Source organism: Sorex araneus, chromosome 5 (assembly GCF_027595985.1).
Source record: "Sorex araneus isolate mSorAra2 chromosome 5, mSorAra2.pri, whole genome shotgun sequence".
Lineage (NCBI taxonomy): Eukaryota > Metazoa > Chordata > Mammalia > Eulipotyphla > Soricidae > Sorex > Sorex araneus.
Window position 1 is genome coordinate 44,301,270 of NC_073306.1, and position 20,598 is coordinate 44,321,867.

The following is a 20,598-nucleotide window of genomic DNA, read 5'->3' on the forward strand; positions in this document are numbered from 1 at the left end:
CAGGTGGGGAGGCGCTCCTGAGTGGCACCGTGCAGGGACCGGCCCTCCTGCGGTCACTTGCTGGGGCACAAGATGGCCAGCAGCAGCCACCTCCTTTGCCTGGAAGGGCACCGAGGGCCGGGCAGGACCTGCCTCTGGCAGCTCTCATGAGTTTTCTCTCCCAGGGTCTTCAAGGAGAACGAGGCCTCCGGGGGCTGACGGGAGAGAAGGGCGAGCTGGTAAGAGGGAAGCAGGGTACTGGGGAGATGGGCTGGGGGTTGAGGGAGGGCGGCTGAGTGGGAGAGTGGGGACGGTGGGCTCCATTTGAACCAGGTGCCCCTCCGCCCCATTTCTTCTCTCTCTGCTCCCCTCCGGGTCAGTGCTGAGGCTGCCCCTCCCCAGTGGCCCTCCAGGGCCCCACTGCTTCCTGGGCCCAGGCTGTTCTTCCTCTTCCAGCAGCTCTGAGCTGCCCCCACTACTTCCTCCCCTCACCCCCCAAGGTTCTGGGCAGTCTGTTCCGTCGCCCGCAACTGCCCCAGCCGTGGTGGTGGTTAGGCTGGGCCTGGTGGCGTCTGGCCCCCTGGGTGGGGCTGGCTGAAGGACAGCTGTCTGGGTTCTGGCTCTGACTGGCCTGCGGCCCAGGAAGGAGGTGAGAAATGTTGCGGGGACGGCCCTACCTGTCCACCTTTCTTTGCAGGGTCCTCCTGGACAGCCCGGCTACCCAGGTTCTATGGGCGCCCCAGGACTGCCTGTGAGTGGGGGCTGTTGACTGGGGTGGGGCAGGGGCTCCAGAACCTGGGGTGGCCAGGGCAGGACCAGCCTCAGGTGCTCTGTGTCTCAACACTTGCACCCGTGCCCTGACAGGTCCAGGGCAGAAGCCCCCAGTAGGGTAGCTGGGCACTGCGGCACGTTGAGAGCTGGCGTTTGGAGTCCCCCGAGAAGCTCAGACACGATGATTGAGCTCCACCTCCTGGGGGGTGTTGGGAGAGATGGGGGGGAGGGTGTCTGTGCAGAGGTACCACCCCGCTTAGGCGCCTCAGTTTCCACTGAGGGCCACAGTGGCTGGTGGGAGACAGCAGTAGTCCGCCTCTGTGCTCCCCCACGGGGTCCAGGGCGCCAGCATTCCAGCGGCCGTCTCTGCCGTCGGCAAGGAGGCCCGCGTGCCTCTCATTCCCCTCTCCTCCCCCTCGCCAGGGCAGCAAGGGAGAGCGCGGCTATGCTGGACCCTCGGGGGAGAAGGGAGAACAGGTGAGTCCTGGCAGCACCCTCAGCCATGAGGGGGCTGCTCCAGCTGCTTTCTCGTCCCAGGGGCCCGCTCCAGCTGTGTCTCGATTCCTCCCCGGGGCACTGGGGATGTGGTGGCGGCAGCTGCACCCCAGGTCCCCCGAGACATGCTGTCTGGCTGCAGGCGGGCGGCGGGTGGCTGACGGGAGAGCCTGTGCCCTTGTGAAGGCCCGTGGGTGGGACGAGATGAGACCCAGCTCTCCTCTGGCCTGTGCCGAGCTCAGAGGGAGCCGTGAGTAGGTGGGGACACCGAGGCTCACCCAGGGTCCCCAAGCGGGTCAGGTAGTGAGCTGCTGGGGGAGCCTGGACTGGAAGCTGAGTCCTTAGTGACAACCTTCCCCAGCTTAGCCTGGCCGTCCCCTGACTCTGGTGGCGGCCTCTGGCAGGAGGAAGTTACCCACTTTTGCACGGATCCCATCATAAATCTCTCAGGGGGCTGCCGGGTGCCAGGCAGACTCTGCTCATGGCTATTGGGAGAATAGCGCAGGCATCTGCCCCCTTCCCGTGACTGGCTCCCCTGCCGCTGGGGGATGCAGGGGGCAGAAGAGGGCAACATGTGGGACTGGAAGGGCACAGGCCCTAGGGAAGGCAGGGGAGACGTGTGGGGTCTGGCCATGGTGGTGGGGGCGGGCGAGCCCTGCCACTGGGTGACTCCAGGCCCCATGAGGATCCAGAAGGTTTTAAGAAACCCAGAAGGGTGTTATGTCCAGGGAAGAGACTTTCGCTCGCACATCGACCAGACCAGACTCGAGGATGCAAGCGCAAGGCCCCTTTATTGCTAGCTCAAGCTGGGGTCCGAGTCTCATCCAACGCAGTGGAGTCTTGACAAGGGCCCCAACTCCGAATTCTAAGCAGTTTATTTAGGGTTTGGTTACATAACAGCATTTTTCCAGGAACTGACAATATGTTTCCAATTCTGGTCCCAGTCCTGTCCCGTGACTCCAGGGACCAACATTGTTTCCAATTCTTGGTCCCAGTCCTGTCCTGTGACTCCATTCCCTCGGCCCTCCCTGCTTGGCTGGGCGCCACTGCCCAGGCCCCCGACTCTGATAGGCTGTTCCCACGGGTTGGTTTTTCTGCCCAGGGTGATAGTATTTTCTGAGAAGTCGGGACTTTCTGGCTGGGGAAATCAAGACTCGGCCTGCTGAGTTTTGGTCTTAAAGTGGAGCTCGTCATGGCTCCACTTTGGCCTCACAAGGTTGGCCGTCTAAAGGGGGCAGCGGGGCAGGGCCCGGGATGGCGGGATGGACTGTGTCCTTGTGTTCAGGATGCGTGAGCCGGGCTCTCAGAAAGGGGGAGGGAGCGAGGAGGGCGGGCCGGTCCCTGTCATCCCAAGGGAGGCCTCGCCCACCCTGCGTGGGGGTGCCCGCTCAGGAGTCCGGGGCCTTAGGGGAGCACTCCCTGCCCCTGTCCAGTGAGTGGCTCAGGGCGGTGGCCGCAGCTGTTCCTGCTCCTCTGTCTCTAGGGCTCTCCTGGATCTGAAGGCGTCCCGGGACCCCCAGGCCCAGCGGTGAGTTAAGGCAGGGCCAGGAGGGCCGGGCAGAGGGACCCTAAGTCCTGCTCCCGCCTGGAGAGAGGACAAGGAACCTGGGCTCCAGCGACACTGTTCTCTGTGGCGACAGGGTCCCCGAGGAGAGCGAGGACCACAAGGGAACTCTGGTGAAAAGGGTGATCAGGTGAGCGTGGCAGGGGCTGGGGGGCGGGGCTGCCAGCTCTGACTTGCCAGCACCCACATTCTTGAGCCGAACCCCGCTCCCCGTGCCTCGAGTCTCGCCCAGTGCACAGAGTGACCCGTCCCCTTGCTTCTTCCCACAGGGATTCCAAGGGCAGCCCGGTTTCCCAGGCCCGCCGGTGAGTGGGGACCTGGAGCAGCTCAGTGTGATGTTCGGGACGGGGGTGGGGGCCAGGGCGGCAGGAGCAGCGGGCTGGGGGAGGGCCCTGCCACGGGCCGCCAGCTCCTGGGTGTTCTGTGGGACTCGGGGCGGTTGACGTGGCAGTGTCCCCATCAGCCCCGTTCCCACTCCCGTCTGCTCCTCTGTTGATATAGGGTCCCCCTGGATTCCCAGGCAAAGTCGGAGCACCGGGCCCACCCGGCCCCCAAGCAGAGAAGGTGAGCAGGACCCCAAATTGGGAGCCCCCTCCAAGAACTGAGCCCCATGGCTCCCAAGCCCCTCCCTCAACTCATCATTCAGGAAATTCAGAGAAACCTCGAGAAGGACCCTGGCCGGGCAGACTTATGGACGCCTAGTGAGGGGGTGGGGAGGGGCCGAGGGGTGTTGTGAGGGTGGGCCCAGCCCCGCTCCTCAAGGGGGAAGGCAGGGAGTGGGAGCAAGGAGGGAGACAGAGCCATGACCGCGGAACCCCTTTCTGGGCCTGACAACCGCAGGGAACCCTCTGAGACTTGGACCCCAGCTGTGCTGCTCGGGTCCTTCCCAGGGGCCAGAGAGGACAGGGGTGGCCTGTGCCTGCAGATGGGTGGGGGCAGCAGGAGTCTCCCAGGGAGCCCCACGCTCTCTGTCCCCAGGTTTGACGATAAGCTTCGGGGACCAGCTTTGCTCCATGTGGGGGTAGAGATTCCTGACTCATTTCAATTTCTGCGCCCCCCTCAATATGTGAGGGGGCTGGTGTAAAGGGGGCCCAAGATTAACTTCTCAGAGCTTGGGCTTGGGTGGGGGGGTCATGGTTTGGAGGCAGAGATAAGACGCCTCTGTCCTCTGCTGGCCGCAGCCGAAGGGCCAGAAGGCTCCTCCCTTCGGCTGCGGCCTTGTCTGACTGCCAGCTGCAGGTTGGACACTGGGGCCCAGAGAGGCCTGGGACACCCCAGGAGTGCCTAGAGGGGCCAGTGTCTCAGGGCAGCAAAGAAGCCCCTCCCAGAAGCCCCGGCAGGTGGTGTGCCGCCTCCACCCTCCCCGGAACCCTCGGCTGTTACCCAAGGCTGCCCGCTCCCCTTCAGCCTCATTGCCCGGAACCTCGACCTCTGGCCCACGGTGTCCAGCCCAACTCCCTCTGGGACTGACATTTCCCGGGGCCGTGCTGGCCCCTCCTGGCAGCTGGCAGCATTGCAGTGCCACCCAGCTTCCCCTCCCCCCTTTGCTGGGTCTCTAACTGGGTCCCTCCTGCTCTCCAGGCAGCCCCTCTCCCCTACACACCCTCGGTCTCCTCGGTCACATTCGAGTCCACAGGCCTGTTGCCCCGCCCCGCTGTGAGCCTTCCACAGGGCGCCCGTAAGCCGCAGCTTTCAGACTTGATGTTGTAGACAGATAAAAGCTCATGAGAACTCTCACCCGGGAGACAGATATGAGCAAATCTGGCTCAGGTCAGGGGTCCTGGGACGCACAGCCCCCACCCCAACTCTGGGGCTCCTCCAGAAACCCCCAGAGCTCTGAAAGAGCCTTTTAGAAACTGCTGGTCTCCTGGGTGAGGTTTGGGGCCCTTCCCCCAGGGGTTCCCAGCCTGCCCCTCCTCCTGCCCCCCCTGCCCCAGTTGCCCACAGTCTCAGCTCATGCCCACATGCTCAGCCATGCCTCAGCCCAGCAAACTTTGCCCTGCCCGGACCCCGCTGGAGTTTCCCTCAGAGCCGCTCGGTGACTGTGACAGTTCCCTGGCCTGGCCAGAGCCAGCTGTGGAGCGCCCAGAGCCCCGAATTCAGCCCGGCCCGGGACCCTCCCTAGATGTGCTCCTGCGTGCGCGCTCTGTCCCCTTCCGTCTCTGAGCACCACCCTGGCTGAGCCTCGGCACTGAAGAGGCTCCGTCCCCCGCCCCTCCTGGGGGCCCCTCCACCCTTGGGGTTCCGCTGACCTTGTGGGGGGATCGTTTCCAGGGCAGCGAAGGGATCCGAGGCCCCTCGGGCATGCCTGGCTCCCCCGGGCCCCCGGGCCCTCCTGGGATTCAGGTGAGTGTGGTGGGCCCTGCCTGGCGCGGGGGAGGGGAGCACTGGGCCCTGGTGCAGCCGTGGGAAACGCCTTCCTCCCCTTCCTCCTCACCCCAGGGCCCCGCTGGCCTGGACGGTCTGGACGGGAAGGACGGCAAGCCTGGCCTGAGGGTGAGCTGCTGGGCCCAGCCCACCCCCAGCCCACCCCACCCCATTTCTTCTCCAGGAATCCAAGTCAAGAACCTGTTAGGGGAGCCGCACCTTTCTGGGCCTGCGTCACCGCACCACCCATCAGGGGCCAGGGGCCCTGGCTTCTCAGCTGCCCCAGGGGCCTTCCCAGCTGGGAAGGGTCCAGCCTGCCCACAGGCAGGACAGTGAAGGGGCATGGTATCAGGGAGCACAGGCCTCGGCGGGTGTCAGGGTGGGTGTCAGGGTGGGTGGACCTGGCCGAGTCAGGGAGCCTTGGCCCAGTGGATCACTGCTCTGGCTCCGCAGCCCGCAGCCCCCTCCTCAGCGCTTGGGTCGGGTGTTGCTGGGGTGTCTGGAGCGCCTGGCAAGTGGGGAGCATCACGGTCAATCCACTGCAGTTCCCCACAGAAGGAAAGCAGAGGCCCCGCAAGGGCCCAGCTGGAGCCCTCCCTGCCTCCTCGCCTCCTCCCTGGTCCTCCCCGGGTCCTGGGCTAGATAGGCCCACAGCACGGGGACAGCAGAGAGCTGGGTGCTAGCAAACAAGGCCGGTGCCTCGTGCCTCTTTCCCTAGGGGGACCCCGGTCCTGCTGGCCCACCTGGACTCATGGGACCCCCGGTAAGCCGAGCTGCAGGAAGAGGGGGCTGGGTGAGCCCAGGCAGAGCAGGTGCAGGGCCTGCCGGGGAGCTCGGGAGGGGCTGAGCGTTGGTTTGGGAGTGGGCAGGGCCCCCCGGGGGACGCAGGGGATGTGGCAGCTCCCTGCTTCCTCTTCCAGGGATTCAAGGGGAAAACAGGACATCCTGGCCTCCCTGGCCCCAAGGTAAGGCCACGGCACCCAGCACAGCTGAGGCCTGGCTGAGTGGACGTGCCGCCTGACCTCAGGGAGGTGCTACCCCCGTTCAAGTTGCCTGAGTCACTGGTGCCCAGCAGCCTGTGCAAGGCATCACCATCTGCCAGCCTGAGGACACCAGGAGCCTCTGGCCCGAGCTGCGGTGGACCAGAGGGGTCAGTGGGAATGAAGTCAGCTGAGCTCCCACTGCTCCCCCACCCCCCTCCTCTCTCCCACAGGGTGACTGTGGAAAACCAGGTCCCCCTGGCAGCAGTGGCCGGCCTGGAGCTGAGGTGAGGGCTGGGGTGTGCACAGCACCCTGTCCAAGTGTGGGGTGGCCTTGGTCCCTGAGGCAGCCCCTTCCTCCACCCTTGCTCCTTCTGGGGACGTCTGCTACCCACCCCCCCACACACACATCACCTGCCCTCCTTGGGGCTCCCTGGAGTGGGCGGGAAAGGCTGCATCTGGCTTCTCGGCTGGAAGGGGCTTGCTGGGGGTTCCCCTGGCCCTGGGCTTCCTCCCTCCCCACCCCACAGCCCCCATTGTGGGGCGATAACGTCTGTTTCTGACCCCTGCAGGGTGAGCCTGGCCCCATGGGACCCCAGGGAAGACCTGGCCCTCCCGGCCACCTTGTGAGTTAAACTGTGTCTCTGCCGATCCGGGAATGGGGTCTCCTGGGGGCTGGGGAGGGAGTGGCCTCAGGAGCGGCCCTGCCACACCCAGCTCACCCGGCCGACTGGTCTCTGGCTTGCCGCCCATTTCTTCTTCTCTGGGAAACATTGCATTTACTTATCAAAAAATAGATCATCCCGTTTTTCGGCACATGATCACAGAGCACCTGCTCCATGCCGGGCACTGCCCCAGCACAGAGGCACCGAGAGAGCAAGAGAAGCCGTGACACCCGGCTCATGATGGAGCACGAGGAGCTCTCCTGTCCTCATCACTAATTTTATGGATCTCCTGGGGTCCAGAGACCCAGGACAGGGGGCCTGGGTCTGGTACAGTCCCCCTCGCATCCCGCATAAGGAGTCTCACACTCTGAGTTGCGGTCCCCAGGGAAACACAGGATGCCTTCCCTGCTTCTGTCCTTCTAGTCAGCGCTGGACATTCCTGTCCCCTGGAAACTGGCAGGGGCAGATGAGGAGAACAGTTCCTGCCTCTAGAACCTTCTGTCTGGAAGCAGGAGGACACACTCTGAGAAAGACCCTAGTGTCCCTGGTCAGCAAAGCCCCTCAGAACTGAAGAAAGGGGGTCCTGATTAACTTCTCAGGCTTCCGCCCCCCACGGACCACCCCATGTGCTCAGTGGAAGGGCCTATGGCCCGGAACCCCAGGGCCGGCCCTGAAAGCAGGCTCTGGGCAAAGACCAAAGTGGGGCCTCTCTCCTGCCCACTGACTCGGACTCTCTTTAGGGACCAGCAGGACCTCCGGGCCAGCCGGGCCCCGCAGGGATCTCTGCCGTGGTGAGTGACATGCTCCACTGGGACTGTCTTCCCAGTGCCCCATCCAGGGGCCGCGGGCGGGGGTGTGGAGGATATTTGGTCCCCACTTCCCTCCTGCCCTGGCAGCAGCCTCGCTTGCTTCCAGGGTGCCAGCGCAGGGCCTGGGTCCAAGTCCCAGCAGCACCACCTCCTTCGGGTCTGGTGGCCCTATCTGGGGGGCAGCTTGCCTCCGGGTATGGGGGTTCGCCTTCCCTCCCCCTCCTCTCTCACCCCGCTCTCTTCTCTCCAGGGCCCGAAAGGAGACCGGGGAGCCACCGGAGAGAGGGGTCTTTCCGGCATCCCGGGTCAGCCTGGTCCACCTGGACACCCTGGTCCCCCGGTAAGACCTCACCTGGTGGCCTTGCCCGTCCTGCGGGAGGCCCCTGGAGCTCCTCAGCTGCGTGCAACGCTGCGCTTGGGGTTCTCCAGGGCAGCAGGGCCCTGAGCTTGGGAGACCAGGAGGGGCCATGAGCAGGGAGTGGTGAGGAGCCTGTCAGGGGGAGCAGACGAGCCCTGCAGGCCTGCGTGGTGCCTCACCCTCGCCTGCCTGTCACATGCTTCCCGCTGTCCTGGGGCCCTCCCGCCACTCAGAAACCTTGCTGCTCTCCCTGACATTTAACAGACGAGCCGTAGCATTTTGGCCACTGACAAGTGCTGAGCGTTTGTCTCCTAATCTGTCCCGTGGCCCTAGTTAGTCGGTCTGGCGGTTCCCGTTTACTAGGCAAGGAAAGCAAAGCTCGGCAAAGTGCGGCCGTGGGCCGAGGGCTGCACAGCCGCCAGCGGAGAAGCCTGCCGTGGAACCCGTGTCCTCCTCTTCCTAAAGTTTCAGATGTGACCAGGCCTGGGGGGAGAGGGGCTCAGGCTGAGGAATGGGGCCAGGAACCCCAGTGTTCTGGCTCCCCAGGCTGGTGTGTTGCCCCCAAAGCTGCCTCTGTTCAGGGGGCAGCAGCAACAATGAGGGCTGGTGGTTCTGGGGTGGGCGTGACTCCGATGGGGTCAGCATTTCTGCCTGGAGGACCCAGCCCTGACCCCTGGGCAGGCAGCTCCCTTCCTCTTTCCCTCCCTGCTGGCCTGGGGTGCCTCTGCCTTCAGTCACGGATCCATCCCTGGCCCAGCCCTGCAGCAAGTGGGGGCCCAGGAGGGAGGCGAAGGGTTTGGGCACCAGCTGCTGCTGGTGTCTGGGAGCTCACCAAGTGCAGGTTCACAATTCATGTCTTCACCCCACAAACATCTCGCTGGTTCTTGGGACCAGGGACTGTTGCCCTGCTCAGGTCAAGGAGGCGCCTCTGTGCTTCCCTGGCCCGGCTTGGCCAAGGAATGGTCTGTGGACCTGGTGTCCACGTTGATGGTCTGTAGACATCAATGTGGGACTCGGGGACCAGGCTGGGTGGGAAATAGGTTTTCATAATCTAGCCCAGAGTGTGTGTGGGGGGGGGGCAAGGAGGGGGACTGGGAAGGGGTTGACCGCACCTGCTGGCCAGGATAAGCCTGTGACAGATACCAAGCTGACTTGGCCTCTTCATGTCCCCATTATTCTCTCCTCCCCAGGGCGAACCTGGTGCGGATGGTGCAGCTGGCAAAGAGGTACCGTGTGCCTGGTGCCCCCTCCCTCAGGGGCAGAAACGCAGGAAGCTGCTGTTCTGGGGAGAGGAATCTGGGTCCTGGGGGTGAGGGCCAGAGTGAGACTTTTTTCTGGTCCCATCTAGCTGGGCAAGATCAGGACGGGGGCCGCTGTGGCAGGTGATGCTACCTGTTAGGACCTGCCTCCCGGGACAGACTTAACCCCTGACTTTTCTTTTTCTCTAGGGACCCCCAGGAAAACAGGGGCTCTATGGCCCACCTGGTCCAAAGGTGAGCAGGCACCACTGGCTCTGCCAGTGACACAGTGGCTGGCTAGGACTTTAGGGGTGGCAAGGAGAAGCAAGAAGCCAGTGACAGTGTGCGAGAACTCGAGTGGGCAAAATCTGGAGCAACCTTGCTTTAGAATGTCTCGGGGGGGGGGCTGTTCTGGGGTCCTTAGCTGTGGGCCTGGGGACAGAAATCAGCCCATTCCCTCATTCACATATCCAAGTCGTCATCTGCAGACGCCCGCTTGTATCCCAGGTCCCTGTGCCAGGCTTTGTACATGGGGCTCCCTAAACCACAGGTGCTCACTTAGTCCAGGCACCCCAGCCCCGAAAAAGGCGGTCTGCACTCGGAGGTCAGAGCGAGCAAGTGTCGCTGGGAGCCAGGAGGCTGTATAGGGTAGAGGGTTTCCTCCACGAGGAGGGTGCAGGGCAGAGAGGAGGGGAGGGGTGTGCAGCCAGGAGGGATAAGGCAGTGGGGCCAGTTCTGAAAGTTCTTCTCAGTGAGGCCTGGCCACAGATAGAGAAGAGGTGCTCGGGCAGCATCCTGAATGCTCCTAAAGGCTGGGAAGGAGCTGGGCACCAGGGCGCCACCAGAATTTGCTTTTTATTTTTTTATCTTAAAAAAATTTTAATAGAATGATTAAAAATATTTTCTTCAATAATGACAAAATAGTTTCTAAACATGAAAGAGTATTTGTGGCTATGCCTGATAGCCAGTATTGGCAGTGGAACAGGCAGCTTTATTACCAATCTTCCTTGCATTAAAAATGGACCCTAGGGGCTGGAGTGATAGCACAGCGGGTAGGGTGTTTGCCTTGCACGTGGCCGACCCGGGTTCTAATCCCAGCATCCCATATGGTTCCCTGAGCATTGCCAGGGGTAATTCCTGAGTGCAATACCAGGAGGAATCCCTGTGCATTGCCAGGTGTGACCCAAAAACCAAACAAAAACAAAAACAAAAACAAAAAAACGGAAACTATCAGTTGCCAGCAGAATAGCTAAGCAGAAAGAAATGCCTTGGGATGTGCCTTTTCGAAGGTCGGCTCTAGAGGTGGGGTGACCTGTAGGAATTCCATGACCGTTTAGAAGGAGATCCTGGGAGTTTGAAAGGAAACGGGGTGGACGGAGAGGAGGGCTGGACATCGCTAGGCTGAGCTGACTGTTCTGGCAAGGCTGGACTCAGGAGCCTCCTGTGCTTGCAGGGTGACCCAGGACCTTCGGGACAGAAAGGCCAGGCCGGAGAGAAGGGAAGAGCTGGCATGCCTGGTGGGCCAGGCAAGAGCGGCTCCATGGGGCCGGTTGGCCCCCCAGGCCCAGCAGGAGAGAGAGGCCACCCTGGATCTCCAGGGCCTGCGGGGAGCCCGGGATTGCCCGGGGTGCCTGGCTCTATGGTAAGGGTCAGGGGACACTGGTGGCCGTGGGCACTGTCCCGAAGAGCACGTCTGCTGAGTTGCACTTGACTGTTCTTGTTGACTCCATCGTATGGGTGGTTCCTAACCGGATGGGGGTGGCTCTCCCAAGAAAGATGCTCTGATGCACAAAATGTGTTGTAGCATTTTGGGGTGTGGGGGGCAGGGGACATTGGATTAAGTGTTGAGTATCAGCAGGAGGCTCCCGTGCCCTTTGCCCCCGCCCCATCAACGTCCTTTGCCAGGGGGAGAATACCAGGCTGAGGAGTCTAATTGTGACAGATTTTCTGCTCTTTCCTCAGGGAGACATGGTGAATTATGATGAAATCAAAAGGTTCATCAGACAAGAGATCGTTAAAATGTTTGATGGTAATTGGCTGAGTGACAGTGGGTGCGAGATGGGCCGCCCAGTGCTCACCTCCCCCCTCCCCCCTCCCCTCCCCACCCCGATCCATTTCCTTAAGCTGCCATCACAGGCAGGTGTTCCGTTAGACATGCGCACACCTTCCCTGTCCCCTGCTCCCTTCGTGCGCCAGAGCCCCGCTGGAGCATGGGAGGCAGACAGGAGAATTGATAGGGCGTGTGGCTGTGTGCCGGTGCTCCAGGAGGGGCTGTGAGCAGTGGCTGAGACCATTGCTGTGGGCTCATTGGACTCTCTCCACTGAGATGCCAACGAGCATCTGGGGAGCCACAAACCCCGTCTAGAGGGGCCAGACGCTCACCCAGGAAGCCCACCCTGGCTGCCCCGCAAGGAGTGGGTCTTCCTTTCTACGCCTGGTGAAGCCCTGGAGAGTGTTGGAGACAGTCTTTTACCAGCTCTGCACAGAGAACTCATGTGGAGACCCCCAGGTCCCTCTGCAGGGCACCTGCTCCTGACTCCATATCCCACCGGCCTCTCTGCAGTCGTGGGGGTCCTTCTGAGCGTGGGGCTCTGACTGCCCTGTCCTTTCCCACAGAGAGGATGGCTTACTACACCTCCAGGATGCAGTTCCCCGTGGAGATGGCGGCAGCTCCTGGGCGCCCGGGGCCCCCGGGGAAGGATGGCGCTCCAGGCCGGCCAGGCGCCCCAGGGTCGCCCGGGCTCCCGGGGCAGATTGGCAGAGAAGGACGGCAGGGCTTGCCAGGGATGAGAGGTAGCTCTGCCCTCCTAGTCCCTGGGTGCATGCGGAGCTGGGGGATGGAGGTTGGGGGCGACTCTGAAGCACGGCATGAGGTCTCCCGTGAAACCCCAAGGCGGGTTTCGGATCACTGCACTGGAGTACCACCTGCTCAGGGGTAGAACTGACTTTCTTTCTTTTATCCCAGGATTTCCCGGTTCCAAAGGTGAAAAGGGGGACACTGGTGTCGGTATCGCAGGAGAAAATGGTCTCCCCGGTCCCCCAGGTAGGGAGAAGCAGATATATGAGACCATGATTACTGGGCTCCTCCCTCTGAGCACTGCAGGCCTGCTGAGTCCCACTCAGTAATGCCGCCGTGGGCATGGGCGGGAGAGGGCAGGCCCATGCCCATCTCTGCCCAGAATGGGACTAGCAGGACACAGGTAGAGAGCTGGGCATGGGGGTGCCAGGGAATGTGAGCTCCAGTCCTCATCAGTGTCACTTAGACCAGGGTGGGTGGCCCGGTGAGTGGGCTCCGAGACCCAGCCCCGCTGCTGTGCCATGTGTCCCTCTACACCTGCGTCCTCCGCCCGGGTCGGGGAGAACAGAGCCTTTCTCTCAGAGTGGGGCTGGAGTGGGCTGGAGACTCCGTGAATGGTACTTTCAAAAGCTCGGGGCCCGGCTCACAGAAATTCACCCCAAACTACTCAGAAGCAGTGTTGTGGCTGTGATGTTAAGATCAGGTCTTCGGGCCAGGCGGCACTCGCCCAAGGGACGTCCATCACATGTGGGGGCGCCTTTGCTATGATCAGACTTTCTCCTTTTCCTTGTGATCTGGGTCCCCTGATCTTCGTTCTCTGACTCTTCTCTCCCTAGGGCCTCAGGGTCCTCCAGGTTATGGCAAGATGGGTGCCACCGGACCCATGGGCCAGCAAGGCATTCCTGGCATCCCTGGTCCCCCAGGCCCCGCGGGCCAGCCGGGCAAGGCTGGCCACTGTAACCCCTCTGACTGCTTCGGAGCCATTCCGATGGAGCAGCAGTACCCCCCCATGAAGAGCATGAAGGGGCCTTTTGGCTAAACCCACCCCTGCCGTCAGATGAAGGACTCCACTGGGACCAAGAGGCTTAACTTACAGGACTCTGTCATGGGTTGTGAATGTTTTTTTTTTTAAATGGCTGTTAATATTTTTTTACCAATAAACAAACAAAACTCCTGTGATCCCACTCCAGTGGGGTTTCTCTGGTGCTCCAGCTGCATGTCCGTGTCGTCCTGCTCTTGTCACTGGGTCCTGGGGCAAGAAAGCCTCACTTCCGTGGTCTGTCGCCCACCAGTGGGCTCATGCACTGACGCTGCATAGAGTGTCCCACTCAGCTCTTCTCCCCAGACGTCCTCTTCTGGGCCGTTGGACCTGGTGTCCTGGCCTTCATGGCACATTTCTCAAGTACGAAAAAGGGGCAGCGTTCAGTTCCTCTGTACAAGTAAACAAAAACAGTGAGGTGTACTGAGCCATAGTACAGCAGGTAGGGTACTTGCTTTGCATGTAGCCAGCATGGTTTAGATCCCCAGCACCACATCTGATCCCTGAGCACAGAGCCAGGAGTAAACCCTGAGCATCACCAGGATGAACCAAACAAACAAAAAGATATGAAGACCCTTCTTCCAGCTCATAAAGGTTTGTCTCCAGATGGCTTCCCTAAAGAAACCAGTGCATGGTCCCCACCCACTTACTTCCTCCCTGCTTTGAGCAAGACCCAATGCCAATCCGGGCCGTACCTTGGGAGATAACACTCTGTACTAAGATGTGCTCATCCACCTGCAAGTGCTCAGTCTCTTCTTGCTGCTCCAGTAATTCTGTGATTAGGAAGCCCATACAAACAGGAGCAGGAGAGACTGAAGACCTGGTCTAGGCAACTAGGGAACGCTTCTTTGGGAAATGAGATGGAACCTCCTGCCCACTCCAATGCATGGCCCTGTCCCCAGCTCTCCTGGGCTGAAAATGGCATATTTTGTTATTAATATATTTATTTGATGGATTTGAGTGAACCAATTTGGCTGTGCTCAGGGATTACTCTTAGATCTTCACTCAGAGATCACTCCTGGCAGACTTGGGAGGACCAACGGGAGTGACCAAGATGGAACCGGGGTTGGCCGCGTGCAAGGCAAGTGACCTACTCACTATACAATCTCTCTGGACCTCTTTTGGTATTTTTTTTCATCAAACACAGGGTGCTTCTCTGAATCTTCTAGCCCAGGTCTTCAAAACCAGACCACATCTGTGAACTAAGAGGGCGAGGGCAAATAGCTATTGGATCCAAGTGTACAGCCCACAAACGAGTTTGGTGGTCTCTCTGCTGTCTCCTTCTCCATATGGGAAAAGGATCTGACAGAAATCAACTATTGTAGAAACATTCTGCCTTAAGCTGCTCTCTCTACTTTTAAGATCTCTTGTCCTGATGGGCTGGTTGCCTGGAAGGAAGCAAGGGGTACATCCAGAGGGACATCCAAAGAAAGACTTTACTGGCCCAGGTTTTCTGGAAGGCTTATACAAGTTGGATAAACTTCAAAGGGATCTTCATAAGGCTCAGAAATGTATGCAGACTCCAGATGCGTATCCAAACTGCCTAAAGCCTTCAAACTAGCTGTCAAATCACTCCAGAGCTGGTCTTTCCAGCACCATTCTGAAAATTCCCTTTACTGGTTGGGCCCCAATTAGCAGCACGCCAGCCTGGGAATGGCCTTGCACAACCTTGGCCCTATTTCTTTACTGCTAGGAGCAAGGTGTGCCAAAGACCAGAGGAATGGGGGCAGGGGGGAGGGAATGGTTGACTCCTGAGCATGCCCCAGCATCTCACAGGATAGTTTTAGATAAAGGAGGAGTCAACTCTCGCTTAATCCCTTACCAGCAGTTCTTGGCTCACCCTGATTCTAACAGAACATTCAGAAGCAAACATCGTCTTTGCATTGAAGTGGCAGCTAGTTGTGGGCAGATGTTAAAGTGCTCCCATTGGAAGGCCGGCTTCACTCCCAGTCCCGTCTGTGAAGTACTAACTGATGATGATGGACATCAGGATAAGGAGCACATTGGCAGGAGTAGAAAGAGAGAGAAGCAAGAACCAGCTGTTGGGCCGAGCAGGTTGACTGTAAAGGCCGGAGGGGCAAATTGCTAGGAGGAAACATCAAACTCATCCCCTTTGAGAGCCACAGAGAGTCAATCCTTCCAGAGTAAATGATGCTTTCTCCACTTTTCTTCCTGAGTCAAATTCATGCTACTCTTAAGGGACTGTACCACAGGCTAAGTTTAAGCTTTCATGATTTCAGTGCTTGTCTCCCTGGAGTTTGAAATTGCTGTATTTTCCTGGACCATGAAGAACCAGATGGGAAGCAGAATTTTATTGTCACTTTTGTTACTGTGGTCAGCAAAAAAAAAATAAAATTCACGGATTTTGCTCCTAAGTTCCAGAGCAGGAGAAGCTGGAGAGAAAGAAAGGAGGAGCACAAGCCTTCCACTCCCTCCCTCTACATGGCTTTCCCATCCACCCACCCTACTCTTCCTTCTTTATTTCTTAGTCTAGTCCAGGCTTTTAAGGCAACCTAAAGATCCTTCGGATACTTCAGGGCAAAGTCTAACTTGAGGCTCCATTTCCTTTTTGTACTTTATGCCAGGAACTGTACTAGGCTCTGGGGATTCAGAAGCCAACCAGGCAGCTATTGTCCCTGGCCCCATCATGTCCATAGGGAGAGCAGAGAGTTAAATAAGCAATCACAATAAAGCAGAATGATGGGGGCAGTACCAGGAACCCAAAGAACACAGGGGAAGGTACCTAACGTTTCCCAGAGAGAGACAGATGGAGGCAGAGGGAAGAGCGTGTGCCAAGGCCCAGAGAGGACTGAGTGCGGCCACTGAGGGTCAGGAGATGATGTGGTGTGGCTGACATGTGGCTCGTGAGAAGGGAGCAATGCTCGCAGGGAAAGCAAGAACCTTTTGAGAAGGTGTGTTTTGTGGGGTTCACCCAAATGAGGGGGTTCACTTATGTCGTGGGAAAAAATGTGTTGGAGGAGACTTAATTTGAGAAACCCTCTGGTCTGCCAGATGGAGAAAAGGTTGCTGCATATTTATTCTGCAGAGAAAAATCCCAATTTTGGTGGCTTCTGGAATTCAGATCTTCCCTTTTTTTTTAAGAAAAAAAAGAAAAAAGAAAATGTTTTCCCTGTCACTGGGATTCATCAACTCTATTTAGACTCTTTGTGTGTGGTCTGCTGGTCCTTTATCCCTTTATTTAACGGATCTTTTTGTTGCCCTGAATGGTTTAAAGGAATAGAATCTATCAATGGACATCCCATGTGATCTGATAATGGAGGAGTTAGCCGAATTGCAGGTCTGCTGTTCTCATTGTTCTGTTGGTTCTGTAGAAATCTGCAAATCACCCTCTGATACACAGCATCCGACTGGAATTTAAATTTTGGATCCAATCAGAATCAATTCCGTAATAGTTAAGGGGTGCTTGGTATTTCTTCTCAGTGAGCAATTGTGAAGCTGTGTGCTGAGCCAGGATGGAGGGACTGAATGGGGGATCCTGAGGGAGGGGGGAGGCCATATTTTCAAGAGCATGGACCTTCCACGAGGGAGCTCCGCCTCACCTCTACTGGGTCAACAAGAGGACTTCTGTGAATGCAGGAGTGTTGGGTAAGGTACAGAGAGCTGAAATCCAAGTTTTCCCCTTTGGCTAAAGCTGAAACAATAACAGGAATTCCCCCGATGCACCCCTGTCTGCCTCAGGTAGTTGAGGTTTTGGACCTGAGCTGATTATTTCTTCAGTCTTTGGAAGATCTCATGTCCCTCAGATCTGGTTCCTCCAAAATAAACACACCTGCACCTGCTGCAGATCCTCAGGGGCCCAGTCCTGAAAGTGGCCTCGGCTGGTCTCTGCTTGCCGGAGGGAGGATGTGGATGACCTTGACCCCACATCACACAGACATCCAGTAGTTTTCCTAAGCGCCATTACTGGGCAAAGGAGACTGGGAGTGTGGAATTCTCACAGGGTTTTACTCCTCAGCTCCTTGAGCAAAGCCTGGCATGTTGAGAACTCACAAAAAATTAATGTTGGTGAACTAAAATGAATGTCACGTTACTCCCACTAGCAGGGCAGGTACCACTCGTCTCTCTCCCATCAAATGTCTCTTCAACCCAAGCTGCAGGGCTGCTGAAAAATCCAATATGCTTCTTTCAACATTTACAATCTTACAATTTCACTTTGTAGTGGTGATGGTGGTGTGGTGAAGGGCGGGAGGTTTACAAAAGGGCAGGAGGTAACAGACGAGAAGTACTAAATACTGAGTTGCTAAAATAAAGTGGATCTAGTCCGAATACTAACTTCTCCACTTATCTCTTGCCAGTAGGGACATCATTTTGCCTCTCTCAGTCTCAACAACTCATTATGTAAGTGAAGCAGCACATTGTACTTAGCCCAGTGGCGGGCACTGAACGAAAGCATTCAGTCCCGGATGAGAACATCACTAATGCTTATTGAACTCATGCCAGTCTTCATTCCAGATGCTAGGGATAGAGGGACATATATGATTAGACAATACTACAATACAATGTAAGCTGTAGAGGATGATTTTTAAGTAGTGACAAGTATTAATATAAAAATAAGACAATGATGTAATGGGTGGATAGAATGTGTGGATGGATACAACAAGTGTTTTAACTTTTTTGACACCAGGCAGAGTTCAGGGGTAATTCCTGGTACTTGGAAACCATGCATGCCAGGGCTTGAGCCAGGCCTCCAGCATGCAAAGCAATGCACACCAGCCTTTGAATATTTCCCTGGCTTCCACAATGCTGTTTTAGATGTGGTGTCCAGGAATGTCCACTCAAGGATATGGTATTGGAACTGAGATCTGGGTATGGCAAGGAGGAGCCAGCCCCAGAGAAAAGCCAAGGGAAAAGCATTCCCGGCAAATTAGCAAAGAGCTAATCCAAAAATCTGGAGGCATAAATGAGCTTGGAATGGCCCATGGGTGGGAACTGGGCAACATGGCAAAAGTGAAATGAGGACAGCAGTGGCTGCTAGTAACTCTGGAGATTCAGGCAGTCTCATCCCATTATACATGCCATTAAGGGCGTAAGAATGCGTCCACATTTTATTGTAAGAGTTATGGAAGCCTCTGAAAGAGATGAAGCCCAGAAACAGTGTGTGGTAGAAAAAGTGAAAGCAGACAAATTGGTCAGGGGACAGTGGCACTGATCAGGGCAATAGATGGTGTCTTTGAGCGAACAAGGAGAGAAGAGCAAGCTTGAGACTACTGTTGAACTACAGCAAATGAATGAGGGAGGGCCAGAGAAAATACAGCGGCTAAGGACCTTGCCTTGCATGTGGCCAGCCCAGGTTCAATCCCCTACACTACATATGGTTCCCTGAAAACCACCATGAGTGATCCCTGTGCGCAAAGTCACAAATAAGCCCTGGGCACATCCAGGTGTGAGCCACAAACAAACAAACAAACAAACAAAGGGGGGGAGAGTGTGTGGATAAACAAGAACACAAGAATGGTCCTAGTTGTTTGTTTTTTCTGAGAGACTGGGTGCATATGCTGAGATGAAGGAGGAGAAATTTGTTTTGGAGACACTATCAGAGAGGATGTGTAGGGGCTGGAGCAATGGCACAGCGGTGGGTAGGGTGTTTGCCTTGCACGCTACCGACCTGGTTCGATTCCCAGCATCCCATATGGTCCCCTGAGCACCACCAGTGGTAATTCCTGAGTGCAGAGCCAGGAGTAACCCCTGTGCATTGCCGGTGTGACCCAAAAAAGAAAAAAAAACCCCAGAGAGGATGTGATACAAAACAGGTGAGGAAAATGACATCGATGGTATTAAACCCAAAGGCAGAAAAGCAAGCACATGCTGGGGAATATGGAAAGGTTAGTGGAGGATGGGATTGAAACTGAACTTTGCATAAAGAGGTTTGTTTAAAAAGATTTTTTAAATTGAATTACTGTGATATAGACCCTTACAAAGATGTTCATGATTAGGTTTCAGTCATACAATGTTCCAACACCCATCCCTCCACCAGTATCCATTTCCCATCACAACTGTCCCCAGTTTCCCTCTCATCATCCCCCACACCACACCCAGCCTGCCTCTATGACAGGCACTTCTTCTTCTCTCTCTCTCTCTCTCTCTCTCTCTCTCTCTCTCTCCTCTCTCTCCTTTTGGGCATTGTGGTTTGCAATAGATACTGAAAGGTTATCATGTGTCCACAAAGTAAATGAGGGGGGGCTGCTGCTGCGATGTGTGTGTGTGTGTGTGTGTGTGTGTGTGTTCCAGAGAGACAGGGAGGGGGGAACCACAGTCTGATGGTGAAAACGGCCCATTTAATGCAGAGCTGCTAGCATACTTATACTTATAGCATACTTATCTGAAGGGGGGTTGAGGTAAGGACATAGGTGTGATTGATCATTTACATGGATAAACATCTGGCAGAGGAAATTCTCTTGGGGAGATCAATTCAAGAAGACACTATCTCCCAGGGACATCTACATTGCTTTTATCTTTCTCTCTAGTTGTTATAAGTTATCAATACTTGAAGTTTTTTGGATAAACACAGTAAGAGACAAAGATCCCAACACCTAATTCTCTGGCCTGAGAGCATGCAAGACTTTTAACACTGAGTTCTTTGGGCTCTGAGAGCAAGCAAGGCTTTTACCATAAATCCCAGACTAAATTCTCAGGCCAGTTCAGCTTTCTTCCCCATGGGGGTCCTGTCTCTTAAGTTGTAACAGCTTGCATCAAGGCCATGCATTCATGCTTTCTAGAACGTACCATTTTGATGCCGGGTGGCTTTGCCACTCACCCTGGGTCATCCCAGTCCCACGCCGGAACCTCCCTTTTTTGGGTATTAGGAACTACAGCAACTGAAGCCTGAGTCAAGAAATTATGACCAACTAATTATGCCCAGGAGTAGATATATTTCAGATTCAATCAACTCCAAAATGTTAGGAACATAGCATCAATGGTCTTTCTGTGTTTAACCAAAGAACATCGCTCTATAGTAAAATATAAAAAGGCTATAGGGGAAATAGAAAAGCAGGTACAAATATACAGCATTTCAAATACAAAGCAGTACAAATTTAAAGTTCAGAATTACCAGAAAGTTTTGGCTTATAAGTAATCAAGACTGACTTGGGGGAACTGTGACAATGAGAGGTAAAATACAAGGGAAAGGCTAAAGATAAACTTTAACTAAATTAGGGATGCTAGCAAGAGCATGTTAAGCTTCTCTGGGAGGAAAAAAGAAAGGGGGCAATTCACTGATGAGGCCTAAAGCACTTAGGGTTGATATCCAACACAAAGAAAAGGTTGAAGATAGACTTTGACCAAATTAGGGATGTTAGCAAGGGCATGGTAAGCTTCTTTGGGAGGAGGAAAGGGGCAATTCACTGGTGAAGCCTAAAACACTTAGGGTTGACATCCAACAATCATGTATATCCCATTACCTACTTTTATCACTCAGCTCTTGTCTAGCATGATCATTTCCAACTATTATTGTCATACTAGTCCCTTCTCTATCTTACCTATCCTCCACCCACACACAGCTGTGGTAGATTCCAACCA

The 20,598-nt window shown here is 56.4% G+C and overlaps 1 protein-coding gene across 2 annotated transcripts in view; it reads left to right on the forward strand.

Moving 5' to 3' along the window:
• COL16A1 (collagen type XVI alpha 1 chain) overlaps nt 1-13,240 on the forward strand; it is a 47,259-nt gene extending 34,019 nt beyond the window's left edge. For both annotated transcript variants that reach the window (XM_055139520.1, XM_055139519.1), the window contains 22 exons: nt 165-218; nt 677-730; nt 1,174-1,227; nt 2,729-2,773; nt 2,886-2,939; nt 3,079-3,114; nt 3,311-3,373; nt 5,084-5,155; nt 5,252-5,305; nt 5,895-5,939; nt 6,097-6,141; nt 6,390-6,443; nt 6,729-6,782; nt 7,562-7,612; nt 7,881-7,970; nt 9,179-9,214; nt 9,437-9,481; nt 10,680-10,868; nt 11,189-11,255; nt 11,843-12,019; nt 12,192-12,269; nt 12,860-13,240. In XM_055139520.1, the coding sequence (XP_054995495.1) occupies nt 165-218; nt 677-730; nt 1,174-1,227; nt 2,729-2,773; nt 2,886-2,939; nt 3,079-3,114; nt 3,311-3,373; nt 5,084-5,155; nt 5,252-5,305; nt 5,895-5,939; nt 6,097-6,141; nt 6,390-6,443; nt 6,729-6,782; nt 7,562-7,612; nt 7,881-7,970; nt 9,179-9,214; nt 9,437-9,481; nt 10,680-10,868; nt 11,189-11,255; nt 11,843-12,019; nt 12,192-12,269; nt 12,860-13,062 (1,620 nt within the window). In that variant the 3' untranslated portion in view covers nt 13,063-13,240. The remainder of the gene's footprint in view (nt 1-164; nt 219-676; nt 731-1,173; nt 1,228-2,728; nt 2,774-2,885; nt 2,940-3,078; nt 3,115-3,310; nt 3,374-5,083; nt 5,156-5,251; nt 5,306-5,894; nt 5,940-6,096; nt 6,142-6,389; nt 6,444-6,728; nt 6,783-7,561; nt 7,613-7,880; nt 7,971-9,178; nt 9,215-9,436; nt 9,482-10,679; nt 10,869-11,188; nt 11,256-11,842; nt 12,020-12,191; nt 12,270-12,859) is intronic.
• Nucleotides 13,241-20,598: the final 7,358 nt, after the last annotated feature.